The 22,251-nt window shown below is 41.6% G+C and overlaps 4 protein-coding genes across 9 annotated transcripts in view; 1 reads left to right on the top strand and 3 right to left on the bottom strand.

Annotated features, from left to right (window-relative positions):
• Positions 1-1,109, bottom strand: part of ipo11 (importin 11) — a 248,086-nt gene extending 246,977 nt beyond the window's left edge. The window contains exon 1 of the mRNA XM_029716410.1: positions 844-1,109. The gene's annotated coding sequence lies outside the window, so the exon portion shown is untranslated. The remainder of the gene's footprint in view (positions 1-843) is intronic.
• Positions 1,110-4,250: 3,141 nt separating this feature from the next.
• Positions 4,251-13,940, bottom strand: dph7 (diphthamide biosynthesis 7). Of its 2 annotated transcripts, none has more exons than XM_029716407.1 (10): positions 13,865-13,899; positions 13,307-13,458; positions 10,242-10,369; positions 10,004-10,091; positions 9,659-9,753; positions 7,222-7,379; positions 6,820-6,892; positions 6,631-6,696; positions 6,030-6,202; positions 4,251-5,767 (listed from the first exon to the last, which is right to left on the bottom strand). In XM_029716407.1, exons 2-10 carry the CDS (start codon positions 13,445-13,447, stop codon positions 5,256-5,258), a joined length of 1,434 nt encoding a protein of 477 aa, XP_029572267.1. In that variant the 5' UTR covers positions 13,448-13,458; positions 13,865-13,899; the 3' UTR covers positions 4,251-5,255. The 2 variants fall into 2 exon arrangements, with proteins under 2 accessions (XP_029572267.1, XP_029572266.1); XM_029716406.1 differs by having other exon boundaries at positions 4,253-5,767; positions 13,307-13,468; positions 13,865-13,940.
• Positions 13,941-13,968: 28 nt separating this feature from the next.
• On the top strand, positions 13,969-16,279 carry LOC115164172 (protein PAXX). Its single transcript, XM_029716409.1, has 7 exons — positions 13,969-14,166; positions 14,525-14,585; positions 14,683-14,732; positions 14,876-15,060; positions 15,226-15,273; positions 15,454-15,547; positions 15,871-16,279. Exons 1-7 carry the CDS (start codon positions 14,012-14,014, stop codon positions 15,914-15,916), a joined length of 639 nt encoding a protein of 212 aa, XP_029572269.1. The 5' UTR covers positions 13,969-14,011; the 3' UTR covers positions 15,917-16,279.
• Positions 16,280-17,009: 730 nt separating this feature from the next.
• abca2 (ATP-binding cassette, sub-family A (ABC1), member 2) overlaps positions 17,010-22,251 on the bottom strand; it is an 80,810-nt gene continuing 75,568 nt past the window's right edge. For 4 of the 5 annotated variants that reach the window (XM_029716400.1, XM_029716403.1, XM_029716401.1 and 1 more), the window contains 4 exons: positions 21,844-21,946; positions 21,214-21,351; positions 20,189-20,398; positions 17,010-19,965 (listed from right to left, as the gene is read on the bottom strand). In XM_029716400.1, the coding sequence (XP_029572260.1) occupies positions 19,930-19,965; positions 20,189-20,398; positions 21,214-21,351; positions 21,844-21,946 (487 nt within the window). In that variant the 3' untranslated portion in view covers positions 17,010-19,929. The remainder of the gene's footprint in view (positions 19,966-20,188; positions 20,399-21,213; positions 21,352-21,843; positions 21,947-22,251) is intronic. The other variant, XM_029716402.1, reaches the window with a different exon arrangement.

The raw sequence follows: 22,251 nt of genomic DNA, 5'->3' as shown, positions 1-22,251 counted from the left end.
CGTTTTATTTTATTTGATCAGTGGGTGATATTTGTATGTTTTCATTGGAGGAGTGTGGTTACACAGATGTCCTCTCGAAACATATCAAGAACAATTGGAATATCAAGAACAATTGGAGTTTGTTTTGTTGGTGGTGTAGGCCTGTGTAAACTAAAAGACGTTTCAGAAAAGTCAGAATTTCTGATTCAAATCACATTGCTGGGAGTATCATCACGAGCAAGAGTCCCGTCATAGTTAGACAGGTGAAACAGTCATATCCATCTCGCAGTGAAGCTAGCTGACGTTAACCCTCGTCGTAGCTATAAAATCAAAACAATGATTTGGCATATCTGACCACCCCCACTAGCCTCAACTCTCGAGGCACATGCTGCAGCTGAAAAGCTCCATACCGTTGGACTCTTACTATAATAAAAGTAGAGCGAACGTTAACTAGCTACAGTACATACTTAGAGGATATTTTTGCTATTCTGCAAAGCTGTCAAAGACATAGCTAGCTACAGTAGCTAACGTTAGCTAGCTACCTAGACTAGAGAGACCTTGCTAGCTAGCGACCGTACGTTGGTTATTGTAAAAAAAAAAAAAAACGTTAGAGAATTTGCCCTCAGTATCTTGGTAGAGACTAGTGTGCTAAATTTGCTTGCTACGTTTCTTTCATGTAACGTTGGCTAGGTGAATTGTCAACAGACATGGACACATCACGTCTAGGAAGAAACGTGTCTGTCAACTAGCAAGCTAGCTAACGTTAGCAACATCCTTGTAAAGATAGCTAACACGACTTAAGTGAAAGGCTTTCATTTGCGAATGACACACTTTTGCAGATTTCAATCACAAATTAAGACTCACCTAAGAAATGATATCTTGATAGAAACACTGAAACTTGACTAATCTTGTGTCAGCTGTTCGCAGCTACAAACGCACACGCAGTCGCTTGGAAGGGCGCGATCCACAGCAAGCAAGACGCGTTTTGATGACGTAACATATTACCTTAACACCAATAGCTTAACTGAAGTTATTTTAGATCGCGTACATAAATACATGTCTGTGCCACCACCAGCTTCAGTAAAATAAATGCTTTAGTATAGAGACATTTTAAATGTTAGCTTCATCGTCCAAATACAGTGCCTTCGGAAAGTATTCAGACTCCTTGACTTTTTCCACATTTTGTTACGTTACCTTATTCTAAAATGGGTTAAATATATTTTTAACCTTAGCAATCTACACACAATACTCCATAATGACGAGCATTGATATTGGGAAAACGATCTATTGTTATGACAAATCCAGCTTCAAAACCAGCCATAGGGCCAGATGGCTAAACATTTGAACAGGGTGTAGTAAATATTTTAAAAAAGCAACAACAGATAACATTGGCTAGCTAGATACGATTAGCATACTAGCTACACTGAGCTGGAACCTAAAAGTGCATCTCGAGGAGAGGAAATGACGTTGAAATAGTGGCAGAGTAAAAAAAAAAGACAGTTTAAACATTAAGAAATGTTTTACATTTGTCACATCCCTAACAGTTAATAACCTTTGGTTTTCGGATTTAACAACATTTCTTAAACCTCAGTTGCATTTACATTTCTCGGTTGAGCCTTTCACCTGTGTAAAACCTCTCTTGATCCCACTGGAAGGGGGAATTAATGTTCATTTTCGGCACCAAAACTATTCTAATCAGAACTATAATATTTAGCCCAATCTTGATTAAAGGCCACAGCAAAGGTTTTCCTGTTTGTTAAAAGTTGTCCTTCATCTGCAGTTATGGGCTGCCCTCTTCAATTAAAACCACGCGTTCAATGGGGTTCAAGGCTAGAGACAGATGACCATTGCAAAATGTTGATTTTGAAAAACAGAAGCATATGCAGAAAAGTATGTCATACCTATGGTAAAATATGGTGGTGGATCTTTGATGTTATGGAGCTATTTTGTTTCCACTGGTCCTGGGGCCCTGGCTAAGGTCAACAGCCTTGTTTGTCAAGAGGTGTGGAAGGGGGGGAAGGTACCTGCAGTCAGAGAATAAGACAAGGATGCAAATGATATCCACTACTCTACCGGTCCAGAAGACATCAGCTAGACAACCAGAATCTTCCAACTCTCAGAGGTAAGTTTGCTTTCACTGGGGCTCATCTCAGATGTACATAGGTGGATAAGTGTTCGTAACTCGGTCCATCCCTGTCACAGAAGACTCCGAATTTGAATTAACCTGGTGTGCTCTCTGTGCTCTCGTAGAGAAAGACGTGTTGTGCTTAAGGGATGAATATCCAGATTGTGATACTGTTGTTTGCTCTAGTGAGCATCCCTTTAGCAGCAAGCCTCAACGGAGCTATCCTTAATGAAGGTATGTCTAGTGTGTGTGTGAGGCAGGTGAGTGTAGAGTGTCTCTGTCGGTCTCTGGGATGACAATAAAAAAAATGTTGGTCAAGAGGTGAAAAAAAGTTACAATTAGAACCTGTAGAGTACTTAAAGCATAAATATGTGCAATTAGGCTCAAATTGTTAGCTGTAGCTAAAGTGTTAGGACAACCGTAATAGCCATGAAAAATATCTTTAAGCTGCTTGTTGGTGTACTGTGACATGTGAGATACCTTCCTAACATGGTCATTGTTCTGCTATTATTGTCATAGCAGCTAATCATACCCTTATTCCAATTGGCACACTTATATCCAATGCTGAGTGTTCTGGCGCAAAATGGTGCTTTGCATTATCCAGTTGAGTGTCACACATTGCAGGTGGATGAGATCAGAGACCTAAGGGCCTAGATTCAATCCGTATCACCAAAGATCCACACTATTGTGCGATTTCAATTCAAAGGCAATGTTCCCACTTTAGCTGAGACTGCATTCACCCTAAATGGTAAAACACTGCATATGTCGGTTCAATAGAAAATTATCCAGATATAAGGCAGATCTTCCACACTACAGATTGAATCTAACCCCTTATACCAGCAATGCTAAAAAATTTATTTTATTCAACTGAGACATTTACTTTGTTCGTATTCTTAAATTTTATATTTTGCTTCTTATTGTTGCATTGTCGAGAAGGAACCTGCAAGTAAGCATTTCGTTGGACAATGAGTATCCCGTACATATGACTAATTCAATGCAGGAAAACTGAAATCAGTCTTACCTCATTTCTACCAGCAACTCACGTGTGCAATTAGAGGCGAAAAAAACCTCTAGATCAACTTTACTCCACACACAGAAACGCATAAAGCTCTCCCTCGCCCTCCATTTGGCAAATCTGACCATAACTTTATCTTCCGGATTCTTGCTTACAAGCAAAAACTAAAGCAGGAAGTACCAGTGAAGAGCTCAATACGGAAATGCCTTCTATGCTCACTTCGAGGCGAACAACACTGAACCATGCATAAGAGCACACAGTGTGTGAGTAAGACCTTTAAACAGTTTAACATTCACAAGGCCGCAGGGCCCTACGGATTACCAGGACATGTACTCAGAGCATGCGCTGACCAGCTGGTGAGTGTCTTCACTGACATCTTCAACCTCTCCCTGACCCAGTCTGTAATACCTACATGTTTCAAGTAGACCACCATAGTCTGTGTGCCCAAGTGCACCAAGGTAACCTGCCTAAATTACTATTGCCCCGTAGCACTCACAGCTGTAGCCATGAAATGCTTTGAAAGGCTTGTCATGGCTCACATCAACACCATCATCCTAGACACCCTGGACCCACTCCAATTTGCATACCGCCCCAACAGATCCACAGATGAGGCATTCCCTTTCCCACCTGGACAAGAGGAACAGTGTATTCTGAGAGGGTTTCATCAGGGAAGTATTTGTACTCCAATGTAGTAAAGAGAAAGGAATGTCATTTTCAGGGTACAATGGTATACTTAGTTAGTAGTAGGCCTACATGTTATTCAAACTCTACCCAAAGAACTTTATACAATAACTAGACCCCACAAACTGATCCATCTGAAACTCTGTCTGAGCATCAAGGACCATTTTGTTTGTGTTGGGAGGTCAAGAGGTTGCTAACCAGGTGCTACAGCTGAGCTGATCATGTCTTACTGGACCCTGGTGCATTGTGAATGCGCATGCTGAAAGCACTAGTATGTGCTATTCTAATTAAAACAAAATGTATATTAGGCTACATTGTATTGTTTTACAACTTTTGTCTTCTTTACCAGAGCAGTAAACATGATGGCTACAGGTTAAAAGCTAAATCAATATGGTCAACTGATCATCGTACAGACAGATACAGTTGGGGTCAAATATATTGGTAACCTTGTACGATTCACTATTTATTTTGAAAGTACATTGAAATAAAAAAAAAACTGTTCATGTGTTATTGTTTGATTTACAACTGCACATAACTCCCAAAATGTAATAATAAAGAATGAAATTGCGATTTTTCACTAAGTTATTCAAAGTTCTAATTAATTTGGTTGGAGGCAAGTTATTCTCGTTTACTGTGTAATTTACTGCGCTTTGACATCCACCACCAACTACTGTAACTCAAAAAAAGAAAGAAAATGATGGTGTGTCTATGTCTGTAAGTTGCTACAGTATGTCTGATATTTGTCTCAATCATTTTTCTCTGCTGCTTTCTTGGTTGAACCAGGTCTCACTTGAAAAAATCAATTCTCTCTCAATGAGACTAAACTGGATAAATAAAGGTTGAATAAAAAAAAGAAAGTCAGTGTTAACAGAACAATAGAAGCCAGGGGATTCAAACACAGCAAATGTATTACTCAAAAAGGTATACACATGAAAGAACAAATTGTACAAGTGGATTAAACAAATGTTTTTCCTGGATTGTAACAAATCCATGACCCACTTATCAGGGAATCTTTAAGATCCAATATGTATACTGACTTAAAAGGTGTTGGTTTTTCATTAAATACATTACTAATCAGGGTGGAATGATATTGATCTGCACAATCATAAACAGTTCAGATATCTGCAAGTGATTCAAAGTAGGCCTATTTTATCCAAGAAAGGTTGAATAAATGCCAGGTGCTTTCGCATCATGTATGCAGTACTGGAACGAAACCATAATGTTTACAGATCGGTAAACATTTCAGATTTTTTGCAACAATAGACATTTGAAAAATTCGAGAAAAAAAAGTTATTTGTGGTTTTTGTTTGAAGGTGAATATTCCTCTAGTAGTAGTGAGAGACCGCTATGGTGAGATATCATATGCATTCTTCAGGTCTTTGCCTCCTGATTTAATGGGGTTGACCAATAAGTAAAAACATGTCTCCAAACCTCGGAAGCATTCCAATCGGCACTCTATTCCCTATGTGTAGTGCACTTTGCATACTTTGCTGGTGCTCCTGCCTGGCCACCATCTCCTTCACCCACAGCCCTTCTTTCTCCCTCCCCCTGGGCCGTCCCAGTGCATCCTGCCTCCTGTGGGGTCCAGTCCCAGCGCCACACATGAAGCATGTGGTCATAGAAGGAGCAGCTGGCCATCAGGCAGGACACTGCAGGGCTGTCCACGGCAGGGTTAGGACAGGCAGGTGGGCCTGCCACAGAGCTAGCAGACGGGGATAAACTCTCAGGTATGTAACGTCCTGTGTCATCCTCCAAGGAGGTGTCGAAGCTGGCAGTGGGAGATTCATACTGAATCCTTAGGTGTCCTCCTGTACGGCTCTCTGTTTGGGACTGTCTTGGCTCTGTGGCCTCCAGAGGGGAGCATGGGGGAGGCTCCTCCAGGGAAAGCTGGGACCAGTCAGCCCCATAGGCCAGGGAATTGTGGAGGATATAGGAGGCTAGGACAGAACACGCTCCTCCGCTGCCCTCTAGAGGAAGAAATAAATATTACAGATTTGACAAAATGACAAGACATAACTTGGGTCTTATTCATAAGAACACAGGGGAGAAAAACTTTTGCAATAAATAAATAAAACAAGTTTCTTATTGGACAAATTCAGGTAGGCCCCTCCCTGATTCTGTTGTTTCCTTGTGAATACAACCCGCTCTTCAACCAGACAGACATGGTAGTTCTGGCAAAGCGACGAGTTTTCATGTGAGCAGCATCACGTCCCAGACAGTCAGACTCACCCAGAGCTTGCTGGCAGTGAAGGATGTGGAAGTCGTTGTGCATGCAGGCAGCCAACAGCAAGTGCTCATGGGTAGGATGCCACTTCAGTCTCCACACTCCGCCACCCAGAGCACTCTCACTGAGAGGCTGACGCATGTTCCTCTCGTCCCACAGAAGCACCTGCTCGTCATAGCTACAGGACAGGAGACAGTTCACATGATTCACTGCATCTCACATGGAACACGTTTCCCTATATAGTGCACAACTCTTGTCCAGAGTCCAGATATTCCTTATAGAGTGCACTACGTTTGAACAGAGCCCTGTGGGCTCTGGTCAAAAGTAGTGCACTACATTGAGAACAGTGTGCCATTTCGGACACAAGCACTATAGGGTTCGTATGGGCCTCAGGGTTTGACACCAATCTATCTTTCACACATCTGGTAAGTAACATCAAATAGTATGTTGATAGAAAAAACTAATTACTTAGCTTTTCTCCCAGGAACACTTAGTGAATATAATGGGGAGCTTGATGAATACAAGGATTATAGTATATTATAATATCAGCCTGGCCTTCTGAAAATAAAACCCCTATCTCAAATAGTAAAATCAATGTTCATTTACCTGCCTGTGGCTAGAATGCGCTCCCGATGTGGGCTACTGTGTACACTGCATACACCCATCGAGTGCCTTCAAGAAAGGAACAACAGTATTGGTTACATGTTCATTTAAGACATGTTTCTGATGCACCTACTTACTTTGCCATGGGAATGGCGAATGCATTTTGACTGCGTATTGTGTCAACATGCTCACCTCCTGCTGGTGAATGTGGGGGAAGAGGGACCCATCCTAAGATCCCATCCCTTAAGTTTGCAGTCATCCCCGCCTGCCAGGTGCATTCCATTCAGACAACACACACACACACACACACACACACACACACACACACACACACACACACACACAGAAGATAAAAACATAGGATGCATGTCACAAGACCTTTTAAAACATGAGGATCCAGTCTGCTCAAAAAGCATGACAACCCTGATCACCTTATTAAGGCAAAGTGTAAACATCATCATCACACAAGGAGGGGTCAAACATTTCGGTTTCAGAAACAAAGACAAATAGGATGGATAACACAGAACTTGACAGGAGGGTACTGAGCACTAAGCAGCCTGTATTAGCTAGATGTGTTTCGAGAGGGAGTGTTACCGGAGTAGACAAGCTGAGTATCCCAGTATGAGAATGCTGAGATCCAGGCTTCAAAGTCGTGGGCCTTCCACTGTGACACGGCAGTGAGACTGTTCTCCCCCAGGGACAAGACGTTGACACAGCCCGCAGAGTCACTGGACACCACATGCACGTCACTACTGCAGAGAGGAAGAGGAGAGGATACACCATGGTTGCGTCTCAAATGGCACCCTATTCCCTATCTTGTGCACTACTTTTAAACAGGGCCCACAGGGATGAAAGCCCTAGGTAATCACATAACTTAGTACTATATCCTAAACAATTCTACTGTGCTGCTCTTTCCCTGACAATGTTAAAATGTAAAATGACTTAAATGGAAAATTATTATTCCTAAAATGATATTACTCCTGTCTGAACAGACAAAACCATTCAAAATACTACATCAGAGAGCATCATTTAGCCTCAAGGAATCAATAGCTTAATTTTTTTGTTGCTGTGGATCAAGTTTTATCATAAGCACTTAAAGTCGGGAAGGCCGCAATTTGGGCAGCATGCACGCCAAATATAGAACAGCTTGTTGCATTGTGGCCATAGACATATAATCCACAGAAGGGTTTTGAAAACCTGTAAGCCAGGCAATTTGACTGTTAAACTCATGGGTACACTAGCTATTGCTGCAAGCCCTGACTTGAATGGATTATATTACTATGGTTGGTTGCGGCTGTCAGTTGGCCTTTCGCAAATTTCAAGATATAATTGAGAGAGAAACTTTAAAGTTTGGAAAGCAAATGCCTACTGCTGAAAATAGAAGACTAATCTGTCTGTAGAAGCCAACAACTTTTGAGCGATTCTGAGCGAACCACACTGTTTTTCTAAGTAGCTTATCTTGAAATAAGTCTTTGGCATGAGTGCATCGGCCATCACTGGTGAGTAGCCTTGGCTTCATCTTCATCATTCAGTGCCACTGGAAAGTTATTTAGTAGCCTACTGCAACCTATAATATACACTGAGTGTAAAAAACATTGAGTTGCACCCCCTCTGTCCTCAGAACAGCCTCAATACGTCAGGCATGGACTCTACAAGGTGTCGAAAGCGTTCCACAGGGGTGACGGTCCATGTTTTCCCACAGTTGTGTCAAGTTGACTGGGTGTGCTTTGGGTGGTGGACCATTCTTGATATGCACAGGAAACTGTTGAGCGTGATAAACCCAGCAGCTTTGCAGTTCTTGACACTCAAACCGGTGTGCCTGGCACCCACTACCATACCCTGTTCAAAGGAACATCAATCTTTTGTCTTGCCCATTCACCCTCTGAATGACACACATACACAATCCATGTCTCAATTGTCTCAAGGCTTAAAAATAAAATAAAGGGGGATTAGAAATGATGCAAACAATTAAATTAATAGAACCTACAATCTGCAATATTAAAGTTGATCTACCCCCCCAAAATAAAAATAAAATACAAATGATGTATTTTTGTTTTGTTTTTTTACCTCTTTCTCTCCCCAATTTCAAGGTATCCAATTGGTAGTTACAGTCTTGTCTCATCGCTGCCACTCCCGTACGGACTCGGGAGAGGCAAAGGTCGAGAGCCATGCATCCTCCGAAACACGACCCAACCAAGCCGCACTGCTTCTTGACACAATACCCGCTTAACCCGGAAGCCAGCCGCACCAATATGTCGGAGGAAACAGCGTACACCTGGCGACCGTGTCATCGTGCATGTGCCCGGCCCGCCACAGGAGTCGCTAGAGCGCGATGGGACAAGGACATCCCTGCCGGCCAGACTCTCCCCTTACCCGGACGACGCTGGGCCAAATGTATGCCGCCCCATGGGTCTCCCGGTCACAGCAGTGCTCAACCCAGGACCTCTAGTGGCACAGCTAGCCCTGCGATGCAGTGCCTTAGACGACTGCGCCACTCGGGAGGCACAAATGATGTATTTTAACATGTAAATGACGTAGAATTGCATGAAATGCATTTATTTCAAGGCCCTGCTAAAGAAAATCCCCATGTGTGGAAATCTAAAAATAACGGCCCTGTTCAACTGTATGCCACTACGGAAATGTGACTATAGATGCATGCAATGCTTTATAATTTAATCTTTATTTAACTAGGCAAGTCAGTTAAGAACAAATTCTTATTTACAATGACGGACTACACCGGCCAAACCTGGACGACGCTAGGCCAATTGTGTGCCGCACTATGGGACTCCCAATCACGGCCGGTTGTGATACAGCCTGGATTTGAACCAGGGTGTCTGTAGTGATGCCTCTAGCACTGAGATGCAGTGCCTTAGACAGCTGCACCACTCGGGAGCCCAAATAATTAACTTGAAACAGACAAACATACCACAGACATGCTTACATTTTACTGACTATTAGAACATTAGAACATGGTCTTTAATAACCTCCAATGCAACGTTCCGTATATCCCAAATGAAGCCATGATCCTCACCTGTTACCTCTTCCAGTGGACCAGTCTAATGACAGAGCCAACTTATCAGGTCCCAGTCCCAAACTGGTCACAGTCTGCAGAGCACACCGGCCTTCCTACTGGAGACACGTATCCATAAGAGCAGTACCCAAAGCTAGGGTTGCACAATTCCCTAGTTTTTCTGAAATCCTGTTTAGAGGATTACAGATGTTGTGCTTATTCCATCCTGATTCCAGTAATATTGCAATCAGGATATCTGGAAAACCAGGGAATTTGGGGAAGTTACCAGAATTTTGCAACCCTAGCCCAAACACACTTTAACATAACGGACAGGGATATTCGACAGTGAATGAATCTGTATCTCACCTGACTGTCTATGAGTCTGTGCAGCTGTAGCTCCCCACTGGCTGTAGCCATGCCCAACAGAGGCCTCTCTGACACTGGCACATGACACCTGAAAATAGAGGTATAGCATCAAAGTAATCATCAAGGCCAGGTGGAGGATCTCCATTGAAATTGCTTTTTAGTTCAGGACAAGGTTTAATATGTCTAGGAAACCAGCCCAAACTGAAAAAAAAGCTTGTAGCTGTTTGCATCATCTTACCATTTTATATCTAATATGGCTGGTGTGTCAATCCGCTGCAGCTCACTGAGGGGCGGACACATAGGTCCTTGTTGACGAAACTTGAACAGGTACAGTCGGCCAATCCGAGTAGCCGCGTCCTCTGGTCCCTGATGATTGCACAATGAGAGAACTGTTACGCCACCTTATACACACACCAGAGTTTCAACATGTATGAGAAGTAACAACTTTCTGATATACAGTCAGTGACATAGATCATGGTGTATGGTCATACACTACATGACCAAAAGTATGTGGACGCCTGCTCGTCGAACATCTCATTCCAAAAATCATGGGCATTAATATGGAGTTGGGCCCCCTTTGCTGCTATAACATCCTGCACTCTTCTGGGAAGGCTTTCCACTAGATGTTGGAACATTGCTGCAAGGACTTGCTTCCATTCAGCCACAAGAGCATTAGTGAGGTCGGGCACTGATGGCTTAGATCGGGTTGCTTGTAGCTGGTTTGAGAATTACTTAAAAGACAGAACACAGTGTGTACATACTGATGGCGTTAAGTCAGGATTTCTAGTCATAACAAAAGGTGTCCCACAGGGTTCGATTCTTGGTCCAGTTCTTTTCACAATTTATATTAACAGCATTGGTCTATTTAACTGTCATCTGTAAGTAGATGAAACTGTTGTATACGCTACAGCCTCTACGGCAGCTCAGACTCTGTTGACTCTTCAATCTGCTTTTACTACCTTGCCTGAAGTTGGTACTAAATGCTGGTAAAATCAAGTACATGTTATTTTCCAAATCATGTAATGATGTACCTGATGATTTTTGCATAAGTAGGTTAGATGGTGCCCCCATTGATCGTGTCCCCGCCTAAAAATATCTGGGCATCTAGATTGACGAAAAGCTATCTTTTCAAAAGCATGTTGACGAGTTAATTTCTTGGCTAAGAATTAAGTTGGGCTTCTTTTATAGGAATAGGGCTTTCCTTTCATTAAAAATAGTAGAAAACATAATTCAGTCTACATTTATTCCTGTTAAAGTGTATAGCGATATTATAAACATGAATGCAGCTGCCAGTGTTTTGAAGCCTTTGGACACAATTTATCATAGCGCACTTCGTTTTATAACATCTGACAGTTTTAACACTCACCACTGCATCTTTTAACATAAAGTTGGTTGGACCTCGCTAAAAACACGTACAGTGGGGGGGGAAAAGTATTTGATCCCCTGCTGATTTTGTACGTTTGCCCACTGACAAAGAAAGGATCAGTCTATAATTTTAATGGTAGGTTTATTTGAACAGTGAGAGAATAACAACAAAAATATCCAGAAAAACGCATGTCAAAAATGTTATAAATTGATTTGCATTTTAATGAGGGAAATAAGTATTTCACCCCCTCTCAATCAGAAAGATTTCTGGCTCCCAGGTGCCTTTTATACAGGTAACGAGCTGAGATTAGGAGCACACTCTTAAAGGGAGTGCTCCTAACCGCAGCTTGTTACCTGTAAAAAAGACACCTGTCCACAGAAGCAATCAATCAACCAGATTCCAAACATTCCACCATGGCCAAGACCAAAGAGCTCTCCAAGGATGTCAGGGACAAGATTGTAGACCTACACAAGGCTGGAATGGGCTACAAGACCATCGCCAAGCAGCTTGGTGAGAAGGTGAAAACATTTGGTGCGATTATTCGCAAATGGAAGAAACACAAAATAACTGTCAATATCCCTCGGCCTGGCGCTCCATGCAAGATCTCACCTCGTGGAGTTGCAATGATCATGAGAACGGTGAGGAATCAGCCCAGAACTACACGGGAGGATCTTGTCAATGATCTCAAGGCAGCTGGGACCATAGTCACCAAGAAAACAATTGGTAACACACTATGCCGTGAAGGACTGAAATCCTGCAGCGCCCGCAAGGTCCCCCTGCTCAAGAATACATATACATGCCCGTCTGAAGTTTGCCAATGAACATCTGAATGACTCAGAGGACAACTGGTGAAAGTGTTGTGGTCAGATGAGACAAAATGGAGCTCTTTGACATCAACTCAACTCCCCATGTTTGGAGGAGGAGGAATGCTGCCTATGACCCCAAGAACACCATCTCCACCGTCAAACATGGAGGTGGAAACATTATGCTTTGGGGGTGTTTTTCTGCTAAGGGGACAGGACAACTTCACCACATCAAAGGGACGATGGACGGGGCCATGTACCGTCAAATCTTGGGTGAGAACATCCTTCCCTCAGCCAGGGCATTAAAAATGGGTCGTGGATGGGTATTCCAGCCTGACAATGACCCAAAACACACAGCCAAGGCAACAAAGGAGTGGCTCAAGAAGAACCACATTAAGGTCCTGGAGTGGCCTAGCCAGTCTCCAGACCTTAATCCCATAAATCTGTGGAGGGAGCTGAAGGTTCGAGTTGCCAAACGTCAGCCTCGAAACCTTAATGACTTGGAGAAGATCTGCAAAGAGGAGTGGGACAAAATCCCTCCTGAGATGTGTGCAAACCTGGTGGCCAACTACAAGAAATGTCTGACCTCTGTGATTGCCAACAAGGGTTTTGCCACCAAGTACTAAGTCATGTTTTGCAGAGGGGTCAAATACTTATTTCCCTCATTAAAATGCAAATCATTTTATAACATTTTTGACATTAGTTTTTCTGGATTTTTTTGTTGTTATTCTGTCCCTCACTGTTCAAATAAACCTACTATTAAAATTATAGACTGATCATTTCTTTGTAAGTGGGCAAAGTCACTGAGCACTTCATTAAGGCCATTCTACTGGCAATGTTTGTCTATCAAATCAAATCAAATTTATTTATATAGCCCTTCGTACATCAGCTGAAATCTCAAAGTGCTGTACAGAAACCCAGCCTAAAACCCCAAACAGCAAGCAATGCATGGTAGGTTTATGGTCTATGGAGATTGCATGGCTGTGTGCTCGATTTTATACACCTGTCAGCAATGGGTGTGGCTGAAATAGCTGAATCCACTCATTTCAAGAAGAGTCCACATACACTATATATACACAAAGGTATCTTGGCTTTGATTGTCTGTTTGTCTAACGACAGTGTCTACAATCTTACCGCATCTGGCCCTTTCTGAAGTTGATATGTTCCACATGCCAGTATGTTGTGCCACTGTGGGATGGGGCACCACTCCACTGTGTCGGCACTCAGCTCTGTGTCGAACACCTGTAGACTGCGGGTCCTTGACTTCCAAGCCATCGCAAAAGTTTCTGCATATTACTGGACCACAGCACCAGTCAAATATGGACAGTGTCAACAATTATTATGCCAAGATATAACGGCCCACCATCAACATAAACACGGGTAACATAAGATTGGAGCAAATATTAGTTAACTAGCTAGCTAACTATTTAACTGCTGGTTGAGATACATGCAACATAAACAAGCTAGCCTCCAGCTAGCGCACATATTTAGCAAAACCAGCACTAACGTTACTGTTAACAAGCTACAATTGACCTCCCTACTTGGCTAGCAACAGGCGTCTAGACGAACATCTAGCTAGCTACACAGTTCAAACTATAGTATTTCGATTTAATTATAACGCACATAATATCCCAATAAGCTATATTTGTTTACAGATCAACATACATTCTGATAAAGAAATTAGAAACATACATGTGAAGCAGCTATTCGGCTGGCAAACACTTCCTGAATGACGCTGCCACGTCACCGACTGGGGGCTACATTCAGCATCGAAACGTTGCACAATGTTACATAGACGTGGGGTATCACTATCCACCCACTGGCAACCACACACAGTGGATGTTCCCTGACCATCAGCTCTTACCCACACCAACACAAAATATGGATGGTAATCTACCGTTGACCCAATCATCGTATTGCACCGTGGTAGATAAAAAAGACCAGTCTAAACTAATATGCTACACGCATACAACATCTGGGATATTCAATGTTGGGTGAGTGTTGATAGCTATCTAGCCATTTCCGTATGGGTAGAAACCATGCGTTATAACAACGTAAACTGACCAGAAAACTGACCTAGCGAGCTACAGTAGTTGTGGACATGTAGCTAGCTATTTATTATTCAATAGCGATTATACAGTTTTGCTCAAATAGAGAGGCGATCTCATCGACTCGGGTGAATCACAGTAAACTCGTGCTGCAGTGTTCAGGTTAGTGCTAACAACAACAATAACAACGACAACAAAGCTGCCGCCAGTAGTACTATATAGATATTGCTATACTATTCACATGTAAAAGAAAGATTGGTGTAGTAACACATACAGCTAACATCATACTGGTTTTCTGTTTCAGTTTGACAAATGCCTTTGATGTGTGGAGCACAGATTTCACTGAGGAGACATTGAACCAGTTTGTATGTATCCTGTAAAAAATATGAAGGTTCTTAATTCATTATTTTGGCATTTCCCCTCTGTATATGATAACAAAATGACAGGCACAGTTATTTTCAGAGACAGAAGTTTGCCTTAAAGTCAACAGAGGATTATATCCTGAAAATCAGGTATGTTTATCCCAGTTCCCAGTTTATTTTAATCCAAGGACCTCATGCAGTCCTTGAGATCCTTACAAGATCCTTTACACTTTCCATGCCTTTACAATACTTGCATATTCCTTTTATTCCTCCCCTCTCCTATGTTCTTCCAGGTCTGCGTGTGGGAGTGGGAGAGTGTCGGTATCGGTGCAGGACACCAGTGCAGTGCTCTATGTAGCGGCCAGTCCAGGAGACCTGAGTGTGACTCTGTCCAGACTAAAAGAACAAGAGGCTAAAGAGGTCCTGAGAGAGCTGCTGTTTAGAATGGCAGACAGCCTGACCCATTTAAACAATACTGGTGAGGTTAGGGACTAAGCTCTTATACAGCATACGACGTTCTCCTCACATGCTGTACACTTTCCGATCTAGGGAAGGCCTTGCTAACTGCTGTTACAGAATACATGTGTACTCTTACCACACAGTCTTTATGTTCTCTGTTGTGTTTCTGTGTTCTGTCCAGCAGGCCCTACCTCATTCAGTCCTGGGAAGAGTCCGCACAAACGGAATACAGGTGCTGTGTGACAAGTTCTCTTCATCTTCTTTTTTCTGTAGATATGTATTTTTAGTTGCCTTGGTAAATTACAATAGAACATAGCTCATCCTCTATCCTCTATCCTCGTAGCTCATCCTCATAGAGGTGTATTAGGAACGATGATGTATATTATAGTAAATGCTACTCTTGCCCTTTCAGACTTTGAGCCAAGGAGACACCAGCAGAGTGGCCAAACTATGGCAGTCAAGAAGCGTCTCCCAGGAGATTCTCTCATCAACCCAGGAACTAAGAGGTAGGTACCTTCTCACTGAGATCAGGACAGTGCCTGTGACCCAAATGGCACCCTATCTCATATATAGTGTACTACTTTTTACCAGGGCCCATAGGTCTCAGCTTAAAAGTAGTGCACTATAAAGGGATAAGCCTTTGTTCCAAAATAGTCCACTAGTTTAAAAGGCTGGGCCCTGGTCAAAAGTAGTGCACTATAACTGGAATAGGGTGGCATTTGGGACATAGCGACAGGCGGTCTTTACATACTGTATTTACATGCATCTGCATGAAAATAATGTAAAGAGACAAGTTCACTATTATTTCTGTTTTTCTGACCTTTTTCAGAAAGCGTCAAGCAACCGGGGTGGCATTTGATGAAGACGATCAGTGATAATTTGCTAAGAGGAACGACCACAGTTGCTTTCCATACTTGCTGTCACATTTCTCCAGCATACAAACAATATAGTGCATGAATGTTCTTTTAATCCACTAACACTAAGCCATACAGCTTCATCAACAAAAATAATATACCCATTTAATGAATACTGTCCAAATGATGACAATCTGCTTTTTAAGGACTAATGGGGTAGAGTCCCAAATGGCACTCATTCCCTATTTGGTGCACTACTTTTGACCAGAACCCTATGGGTTATGATTAAAAGTAGTGCACTATATAGGGTGCAATTTTAGACGCACTCATTATCATTACCTCAATCACTGTGGGAAGACTTGAAACATTATATTTAAAAAAAAATTCTCCCCAATTTTGGTATCCAATTGGTAGTTACAGTCTTGTCTCATCGCTGCAACTCCCGTACGGACTCGAGAAAGGCGAAGGTCGTGAGCCGTGCGTCCTCCGAAACACAACCCAACCAAGCCACACTGCTTCTTGACACAATGCCCGCTTAACCCGGAAGCCAGCCGCACCAATGTGTCGGAGGAAACACCGTACACCTGGTGACCGTGTCGGCGTGCATTGCGCCCGGCCTGCCACAGGAGTCGCTAGTGCGCAAAGGGACAAGGACATCCCTGCTGGCCAGACCCTCCACTAACCCGGACGCAGCTGGGCCAATTGTGCACCGCCCCATGGGTCTCTCGGCTGCGACAGAGCCTGGACTCGAACCCAGAATCTCTAGTGGCATAGCCTTAGACCACTGCACCACTCGGGAGGCCCGTATTTTAATCTTTTAACTTTATAATAAACATTACTTTTTAAAGCCATTCTCCTTGTCCAATCATTCATGTTGATTCGTTCAAATAACATAATTATAATTAAGAACAAGTTAGTGAAATCTGCTCAGGAAACCATGAAATGGCTCCTGTATATCAGACTATGATTCTCATATCTTTATTGTTAGCAAAATGACTGCAAGCCTTCAAAGAGCATGTGCAGTAAACTATTTGGTTCTAATACCTAATGTTGAAGGTAGCTACTAGAATACTATGATTAAATGTATGATTAAAACCATAGATAATAAAAAGGACCCAATTGATACCTGATTTATTTGTCATTTTTTTGTTTAAAAATCCAGATCACCCAACGTGAAGCACAGAATACAGAAACAACAGTAGAATCAGCAACAAGTCCAAATGTAACACAAGAAGAACAAATATGAACAGATGCTTTACAACAGAAAAATGTCAGACACATTTTCATAAAATATATAGATATATATTATATTCATATGCACACATACACTACCTGGGTAAATTCCAAAGCATTTTTGCTTTAGAGCAAAGCCAAGTAATCACTAGATTGATGAAAAAAATAAAATCTCATCGTATTTGCACCCATGTAGAATTGCACCTAATCCTCATATTTGCTGGTGTCGTTAAAAAAAAACGGTGTTTTTGTTTTACCTTTACTCCAGAGACCTTTGAACAATAAGTTCTCGTCAATTGTACATGTTTTTTTTTTTTTTTTTTTTAAATCAAGCTTTTTTGTTGCTCAGGGAAAACTTCAAATACCTTTAAGTATTCAGAGATGTTGGGTGGCAACAAAAGTTGCAATAGATCAAATAATGATCAAAACCATCTAAAAATGGTCCTAAACCACATCGCTGTTCCTTTGAGGTCCAGAGTGATTTGGACACAGAGTCACAGAACTCTAGTTAAAGCAGAGCATCACGGTCATCATTTAGTCTGAGTTAAAGGACACAAGTTAGCCTCAAGTTCATTACATCTTTCCTCACGGCTTTTCAGATCCGACATATATAGGTAGCATTAATTAACACATTTCAAAGACAGGCTTGGTTTCTCATTCTCATATTAGTCCACATGAAAAATGATAATTTTGTCCTGGACTTCAGTAAAACATTTCACCTACTTTACATTCTGAGGAAAACAAATTACAACAATCAGTTTCCTTGTTTCATAGTAAAAGGATAACAACCACCCCAGTCAAGATATTTTTTTTCTCCAAATAAGTCCAAATAGGTCCCACATTAAGAAATCACCAAAATATGTGTTAAATTACATAGAATTAGTCCATGAAATAACTTAAGCAATTTCTGAGAGGAATAAAGAGAGAACACAAGTATATCTTTACAACACAAACACCCCATGAACATATCCATTTCAAATCACATGGCAACGTACATATTCAAGAAATGACAAACATTTCGCTTCATTAATGATGTGGTGTGGGTGTTCTTTAAAATTCTAATGTGCTCCAACTTCCAAAAGATAAGTCAGCTGACTTGAAAGCATCTTGTAAATCATACAATCTCAAGTTCAAACTAAACAATGATAAGAAAGTTCAACTTCTTTTTCTCACAGTGATGGTAGTGCAGTAGTGTATGCTTATTATTGTAAATCCTGTATGTGTCCTTTCTTATAGGTATTACAGGATAGAGTTATTATTAAGTTCAGTTCTTTTCACGGTTTTTGATTACTTAAATTATCTTGTTGATTACCTTCATTGTAAAGTAAGTTATTACATAGTGTCCAACATAGGATCTTGTCGAAAGAAACAAATCATTATGATTTGTAGAAGCACAAAATTCAGCATTCAGTAGAAAGTGCTCTAATTATCATGTCGAGACAAAAATATACAGTGTCCAAATGAAGAGGCTAGAGATTTGGGAGGCACCATCAGCATCGTCAACATATAGAATCACTCCGTTACATTCTCTTAAAAGAGGAAATCTGGTGCAGCTTTCCTCTGACTCACTTAGTCTAGTAAAGTGATAAAACAAATAAAAGGCCAACGATTCAGGACTCACGTCAAAACTTACTTAGCTATCAACCATCATCAGTTATTGCGAAATCAATCACAGATCAGATATCTGTCCTGTATAGTCCTGTATACATTTAGAAAATAAATCATTCTTCTTGCCACAGAAAAATATATATATATATACACACTGTATGACACAACACTAGTTTGACTGGTTTCATGACAGCATGCTCTCAAGGCAGGTAGAGGATTTTAAAGGGGGTTGGGGTGGAATTTCTGGTTGAATAGGAACATTGAGTCCGAAATGGCACACTATTCCCTTCAGTACATGATGCACTACTATTGAACAGAGCCCCATGGGCCATGGTCAAAAGTGGTGCACTATATAGGGAATAGGGTGCGATTTAGGACGTAGCCTTGTACTTTGGCAGTTACGGAACACATTTGACCAATGTTGAATCACAAATTCACTGCGTCAAACATCTGATAAAAGATTAAACTTAGTAAGGTGGTCATATCAGAAGGAATTCTATGATATTTTGTGACATCATCGGCAGTGAATGAAGCCAACTTACTAGTAGCGACATTAATACCTAATCAGACCTTTTGATTTCAGTCCTTTCTAGATGGACCACATTGGTTTTCAGTGTTCCCATCTATCAATATATATAAAAAAAATACATATAAACATTCCTATAACAACATATCTCCATTAAAATGCAAGCATTCGCACTGTAGCAGTATGTTTCCCATGACAGAAGACCTATCTCTTCGTCACCTCAGGCTTTAACCATGGCTAATTCTGTGATAGCTATGAGAGACTGACTTCACTTTTCTGTCCTTCTCTTTTCTGTCCCACGATGTCGCCTTCTCTGAGTCCAATGCCTCAGTCTCTCTCACTGTTAGGTGCTTGAGGCTAAAAAATGAAATGTATCTTACTTTCCCCTGGGTAGATAGAGACGGTACATTCTCTTCCTAGTACATGTAAATCAGTGGAGGCTGGTGGGAGGAGCTATAGGAGGATGGGCTCATTGTCATGGCTGGAATAAAATCAATGGAACGGAGTCAAACATTCCAGCCATTACAATGAGCCCTGCCTCCTATAGCTTCTCCCACCAGCCTCCTCTGATGTATATTTCCTCCTCTCTCTAATAGACACACCCTCTCTGAGTTTCCTCCTCCCACGTGGTCTGTCCAGCCACGCCCCCTCTCTGAGTTTCCACAGTTCAACAGACAGTATCTGTGTTAAAGGAGAGCTGCACCTGCCATGGAGACATACCGGTGATTAGTAAAGGATAAAATACAGTCAAGTTGACTTTCAGTTAAGTACTTACTTATTACTTATTAAGTTAAAGTGTGATCTGCACAGTGTATCTATGTAGACAACATCCCATCTCCCTTTCTCAGTCTTCTCCTCTCCCCTCAAACCCTCTCTTCCCTTTACACCCTCTCCTCCTCTTTCTCCTCTCTCTTCCCGCCTCTCACCCTCTCCTCTTCAAAGCTGATGAGGCCCTCATCATCGTCACTCTCCAGTTCCTCCGGCTCTTCGCTGACCAGGGCGCTGAGCTCCGTATTGGCCGGCCGGGGCCTCAGCAGGGTGAGCAGGCGCTGCAGGGGTGACTGGCCTCCACCAGGGGGGGAACTCTCCTGCTGCTCAAGGTTGTCACTTTGCTTCTTGGCAAAGTTCACGAACACCTAGGGGAGGGAGAGAACGCAGAGAAACAAAGACAAGGGTATATAATTGAGACTTTTTATCTTAGATGTTCCAGCTGCAAGGCCTTCCTCAAGTCAACAAACAAACATGAAAGGGAGCAATAACAGCTGTCTGTGCATGCACAGATTTTTTTTAAATAAACGTTTAAAATCACCTCATCTGTACTGTCTCAGTGTGGAAATTACCAGTGGTGTAAAGTACTTAAGTAAGCATACTTCAAAGTACTACTTAAGTAGCTTTTTGGGGTATCTGTACTTTACTATTTATATTTTTGTCAATTTTTACTTTTACTTCACTACATTCCTAAAGAAAATGATGTATTTTTTACTCCATACATTTTCCCTGACACCCCAAAATACATAAATGTTACATTTTGAATGCTTAGCAGGACAGGAAAATTGTCTAATTCCCACTTATCAACATCCAGAACATCCCTGGTCGTCCATACTGCCTCTGATCTGGCAGACTAAAATGCTTTGTTTGTAAATTATGAGTGTTGGAGAGTGCCCCATGGCTATCTATAAATAAAAATAAAATAAGCAAATGATGCTGTCTGGTTTGCTTTATATAAGGAATTAGAAAATATTGATATTTTTACTTTTGATATTTAAGTATATTTTAGCAATTACATTTACTTGTGATACTTAAGTATATTTCAAACCAAATACTTTCAGACTTTTATTGAAGTAGTATTTTACTGGGTGACTTTAACTTTTACTTGAGTCATTTTCTGTTAAGTTATCTTGACTTTTTCCACCACTGGAAATGACTAAAACACAGTGTAACAGTAACTCACATTGTCCAGTGTGGTCTGGCTGACAGAGTAGTCCTCTATCCCCAGCGCCTCCACCACCTGCTCCATCTTACTGAACACCTGGGCCAGGGAGATCCTGTCGGACTTCAGCTGGAACTGGACCTTAGTGTGGTGGCGCTCCTGGGGGTGGATTCAATTCAAACAACTTGTCTTACTTGCAATCACACCTGCAATTGGTTTTTTTTCCTGCCACTGACTCTGCTGATAGCGGTTATGTCAAAAACCTATACCTGCAACAACTGGGATATGTGGTCCAACTAAACTCAGGGTTCTACTCAATCTGTAAAGCTGAAGCTTTAATTTAAAGGTAATTTCCGATTGAGCCGACGACATACGCAAATGCGTTCTCTGCTAAAGCAGGAACATTGCCTTTAAATTTAAATCACGCTGTAAAGCTGAACTTCCTCTATGCAGATTGAATAGAGCCCTAATTGAATGCACTGACCGTAAGCGCTCTGGATAAGTTTCAAGTATCAAGTTTTAATGTCACGTGCAAAAGTTCAGTGAAATGCCTTTCTTGCAAGCTCCAAACCCAACAATGCAGTAATCAATATCAATGTAGCACAAAAAATAGCAAAAGAGCATCTGATAAATGGCAAATATAATGTATACCTTTAGTACAGCCTCAGGGAAATTCCTGTTGAAGAATCTCACCACCTCCTTCACATTGGAACTGGTTCTAGTTCGCACTGTGATCATGTAACCATCACCAAACCTAAGGAAGGAAGGGACACAACCAGGAGGAGAGGAGACAAGACACACAGGCCATGTTTGCTTAATTTAGAAATGCAACCTTCTTCCTTGAAGTAATCACAGATCTAAATTGGTTGGATTGGGAGAGTAATAGGGTAGTAAACTTACATCTTTTTTTAAATTGTATTTCACCTTTATTTAACCAGGTAGGCAAGTTGAGAACAAGTTCTCATTTACAATTGTGACCTGGCCAAGATAAAGCAAAGCAGTTCGACACATATAACAACACAGAGTTACACATGGAGTAAAACAAACATACAGTCAATA

Source organism: Salmo trutta, chromosome 27 (genome assembly GCF_901001165.1).
Source record: "Salmo trutta chromosome 27, fSalTru1.1, whole genome shotgun sequence".
NCBI classification, from domain to species: Eukaryota; Metazoa; Chordata; class Actinopteri; order Salmoniformes; family Salmonidae; genus Salmo; species Salmo trutta.
Note: the sequence above shows the minus strand (reverse complement) of the source record. Positions and strands in the feature narration are given on the sequence as shown.

Coding starts and splice junctions, on each gene's coding strand:
- dph7 (XM_029716406.1), bottom strand. CDS start 13,447: ATGGCTTGGAAGTCAAGGACCCGCAGTCTACAGGTGTTCGACACAGAG. Junction 10,370..13,306: donor TTCAGAAAGGGCCAGATGCG/GTAAGATTGTAG, acceptor TGCAATCATCAG/GGACCAGAGGACGCGGCTAC. Junction 9,754..10,003: donor ACAGACTCATAGACAGTCAG/GTGAGATACAGA, acceptor TGTCTCCAGTAG/GAAGGCCGGTGTGCTCTGCA.
- LOC115164172 (XM_029716409.1), top strand. CDS start 14,012: ATGTTCCCTGACCATCAGCTCTTACCCACACCAACACAAAATATGGAT. Junction 15,061..15,225: donor GACCCATTTAAACAATACTG/GTGAGGTTAGGG, acceptor TCTGTCCAGCAG/GCCCTACCTCATTCAGTCCT. Junction 15,274..15,453: donor TCCGCACAAACGGAATACAG/GTGCTGTGTGAC, acceptor TTGCCCTTTCAG/ACTTTGAGCCAAGGAGACAC.